Genomic DNA, 4,384 nt, shown 5'->3' with positions numbered 1-4,384 from the left:
AAACTAAACACATAGCTATCAATAAGAAACAAAATAATTCTGACATTTTTTTTTCTCCATCTCCTTTAAAGTCTCTATATCTTCATCAAATTCATATTACTATATAAGTAGTTAAGCAAAAAATACTGTGCATATACATTGTAGTAAACATAAAATAAGCAGTAAATGAAATACGACGTACATTTTGTTGTATCTGATTCTCTAAGTAAACAATTAACCCAAGGTGACGAGTGAGCATCAAGTTTAAAAGGAAATGAAATCTTTAAACCGCGCTGGCGTTTTCAATTCGGAGCGCTTACGGAGAACGCGCTTATTATCTTGTTCAGTGCTCGAGTTACTAAGTGTCAAGTCATGTTCGAGACTATTATCATGTTGCGCAGTCGGCTCGTCCAGATTTTCAACATCGTCGATATTTTCGCAAATAAGAATAGGCGGGGGCTCCGCGCGTTCTGGTGGTAGGTCACGGATAGGCCCAGGAAGGCTATCTTCGTCATGGCCATCTGAATCAGACTCCTCATTGTACACATTCTGAGAATATCTTGGATTTTGCTGGGCACTTATAGTGTTTAAAACTTTATAACATTCCGAAAGTTTTACTTTGTAGGACGAGGCGCGGAGTTGATTGCCTGAGAATTTTTTGATGAAACACCATTCGCCATCACGGGCTACAACAAGGTACCGATCTCGCGATTGGGTCTTTGATCTGTCGGTATAAAGGTAAACCAAATCCCCTATATTAATATCAGGGGTCGGACGACCGGGTCGACTGCATTTAGAATTTTCGCTAAATCCGTGATTTTTATTTCGAGCCTCGTGCTGTGCGCGAATAAGGTTCATGTCAGAAATTGGCAACTGTTCATGAGTAAACTGACTTCTTTGAGTCCATAGTTCGCGGGAGGACAATCCACGCTGGCGAAGCCTAGAATTAAGTCTTGTAGTAGCTATAACTAGTGTATTTTCAGATAGAGGAGAATGATCGTGTTCCTCACGAAGTAACTCGTCTTCGAGCTCAACGATGGCTTTATCGGCAACTGGATTTTTGTTCCGATTTTTAACACGGCCAATTTCAATTGATATGTTGAGTTGCTTTAAGTATGAATCGTCACATAAAGGGCGAAAACCCGGGGCCGGGTCAACTCGAACGACAACACTTGGACCGTTTAAAGGCTTTAACGGTATCAATAAGTGTATGAGCCCATCTCGCAAGCTACCTAGGTTTTCGTCTTTGATAAAGCATGTACTAGTGTACGACGTTACAGTTTCTCTGACGACCAGTATGAGTTGACGGTTGCGCTTAAGAACGTCGGCCACGTAAGATATGCCAACCAAGTCCGGTGGGTCTTCTGAAGACTGCTCGACGAGGCTCTTAGGGAACCGTTTTAAAGACGCGCATGTGTGACAGGAGTCACTAGCCTGTTCGGCCGCCTTTGGCATGTCTAAAGCGTAAAAGTGGCGCTTTAAGACGAGGTTTAATTGGTGTTTTGACGGATGGTCCAACTTAATATGTAGAGCGGTGACGAGTCCGTCAAGAACGTTACGTGGAACAATGATCAATTCGTTGGGTGGAGCAAGAGGATCACAACGCCGAACAACTAACAAACCGTCTTTGGCGATTGATGCAACATTCAGGTAACGTTTGACGTCTTTAATGTTTGTCAGTTTTTTGGAGGGCCGGGTGCCTTGTTTTAAATGAGCGTGAGTGCGTCTAAGATCAGGGCATTCTGATTGAATATTAATCCAGGCCGACCTGGTGGTGAAAGGTAAGCGAAATTCGTCATTGAGAACGTCTTGAATGCTTACGGCTCGAACGACAGAATCTTCGGTACGCGATATAAAGCAACAAACCTGACAATTAGGCTCTGTACAAACGGGTGCGTTTCTGCTTGCAAAGTCGGATGGAATATTTGCACGACCGGATAAATGGTTGACGCTGACCTGGTATCGGCTTACAACAGAAAGAAACGATGTGACACGCGGACTGGCCGAAAATTCACCGCGACATAGTTTTTCAAATCCCTGTACGCATGGTTTACTATCTGTCAACACATTTGCTTGCAGTTTTGACTGAATAATAAAGGGAGTGAAATGTTTGACACTAGCGGCAATGGAAAGCGCTTCGATTTCACACGGTAGCCACAACACTTGATGTTTACGCAACTTAGCACTGAAAAATCCTGCTAAGGACACTTTACCGTCACGATTTATGTATAGGGTCGCTCCGATACCGCGTTTAGTGACGGAACCGTCTGTGACTATCCACAGTTGATCACTGCATTTAGGTAGCGTGATGGCTTTACGAGAGCTCAGAGACTTTTGGGCAAACTCGAAATGTTCTCTTAGCATGTCGGACCAAATAAATTTGTCAGCTGATTTCATACCACTTATTTTCTCTTCTAATGGGGCAATTAAATTGGAACAATTCGGAATGACGCGGCTTAGCATCTTGTACGCACCGATAAATGATCGAAGACCCCGTACAGTGTCTGGTACGGGACACGAGGCTAGTGTTGCTACTCTGTGTGTGCTAGCGGAAATCGAACCCTGTGACCAAATCCAACCTAGGATTGTTATCGATTTTGGGCAAATAACAGTTTTGCTAGGTGATAGGCAAATTCCTGATTTTTGTAGCGACTGAAGAACGCACTCCCAATTGTATAAAAGCTCCTCCGGGGTATTACCGCCACAAAATAAGTCATCTGCCAACTTAGCTACGCAACCTTTTTGTAAGAAATCCCCCACTATACGACACATTAGTTCTTCAAGAGCCGTTTCGGAACCAGGCATTCCCATCGCACAACGTGTATATACGCGAACTCCACGGTAAGGGGTCGCGACTCCGCAATACTTCATCGAATCTTTTGCCAGGGGGATTTGGTAAAATGCGCTCGTAAGATCAGACTTGATTATATATTTCCACTGTGCGATCGTACGGAGTGTGGAATCCACGTCAGGCATAAGAGAGGGTTGCGGCTTACTATATCTGCCAACATCGGCAAATGCTGTTACAAGTCGGAAACCACCGGAAGCTTTTTTGCCAAGAAATGAAGGGTTAATATACTCGACTGAAATTCCGACGTCTTCGGGTTTACGGAACACTCCTTTACATTCCAATTCGTCAAATTTGTTTTGGAGTTCTACCAAATTATTTTTTGAATACTGTGGCATTCTACCTTTCCGTTGGGGAGGCTGGACAGGACCCATATTAACAGATGCTTCAAAAGGACCTATTTCCCCATTATAACCTTCAAAGTTAGGACTAAAAACTTCACTGAACTTTCGAAGAAGTTCATTAAACTGGGTTTGGAGATCTGGACTAAGTAAATTATCTGGGTCTACAGAGACTTGTTTGAAAAATTGGGAAGTATGTGTGGAGTCTATGTAGTTTGTTGTTTTTATGTCACGGATATTGTCCGGTGCCTCTGGTGCGTTGTCTATGGTAGTCGTAAGTCGTACTCGACAGAGATGTTCATTTCGTTGTATGAACTGCGGTACCGACGTGTTATTCACGATGCGTATTTTGCCTGCGACCGACTGGGCAATTTGGGGACTGGGCCAATCTTTCGTACGAGAAGCGTCAGTGTGAGGCTCGACCGCGAGAATGCAATCCGATTCTATTTCCGATGGGATGTCGTATTCGCCGTAACATCCTGGCCAAACTACTGAAGTTGCTGATGGAGCCCGGATAAGAAAGGCCTGTGTTCTACGTACGCGAGTATTACTAGAGTTAAGTTCCTCGTTTGGGCTACCATACATAACAGTTACCTTATCGCGTATTACGATTTTATGTTTGCTAGGGAAAATCGCGATGTCGTTCGAAGACATGAAAGGAATACCGGCGAGTATATCAACGTCCAAGTCGTTCACTACTAGGGCCTCTAACTGTAACTCGATTCCGTCTCTCGAAAGTGTGAAATGACATTCACCAACTATATTTAACGGGGTAACACCGTCAGCTTGTAAAGCGGAATGGTTGCTTTTCTTGATTGTTACGCCGATGTAATCCGCGGAAGAAGCTTTTATCATACTCACCTAAGCACCCGTATCTAGTGTTAGCTCAAGTGGGAAATGTTTATAAAATGCCTTAAAGTAAGGGGACTGTTTAGTGCTCACCCGTCTTAAAGCAGATACAACTCTAAGCTTACTATGACCTACATTATCATTTAAAAATGAGACTTGTTCATTATCAACATTGTCCTCAGACTCACTATCACCTACTTCTGTACAATAAGATTGCCTTACTCTGGACATATATTGTTTGTCTTCATCAGGTAAATATTTACAAGTACTTAAAAAATGTTGGGACGGACGACCTGCTTGCTTACATAAAATACAACACTTTATTTGACGACCAGTTCTTATACTACCTGTCTTTTTTGCACTTCTG

The 4,384-nt window shown here is 43.1% G+C and overlaps 1 protein-coding gene across 1 annotated transcript; it reads right to left on the bottom strand.

Annotated features, from left to right (window-relative positions):
* Nucleotides 1-243: 243 nt before the first annotated feature.
* LOC139503307 (uncharacterized) lies at nucleotides 244-4,023 on the bottom strand. Its single transcript, XM_071293070.1, has one exon. The coding sequence runs from the start codon at nucleotides 4,021-4,023 to the stop codon at nucleotides 244-246; it is 3,780 nt and encodes a 1,259-aa protein (XP_071149171.1).
* Nucleotides 4,024-4,384: the final 361 nt, after the last annotated feature.

This window comes from Mytilus edulis, chromosome 14 (genome assembly GCF_963676685.1).
Source record: "Mytilus edulis chromosome 14, xbMytEdul2.2, whole genome shotgun sequence".
Taxonomy (NCBI): domain Eukaryota; kingdom Metazoa; phylum Mollusca; class Bivalvia; order Mytilida; family Mytilidae; genus Mytilus; species Mytilus edulis.
Note: the sequence above shows the minus strand (reverse complement) of the source record. Positions and strands in the feature narration are given on the sequence as shown.

What these genes read in the sequence shown, in the direction of transcription:
- LOC139503307 (XM_071293070.1), bottom strand. Translation starts at nt 4,023, where the DNA reads ATGATAAAAGCTTCTTCCGCGGATTACATCGGCGTAACAATCAAGAAA.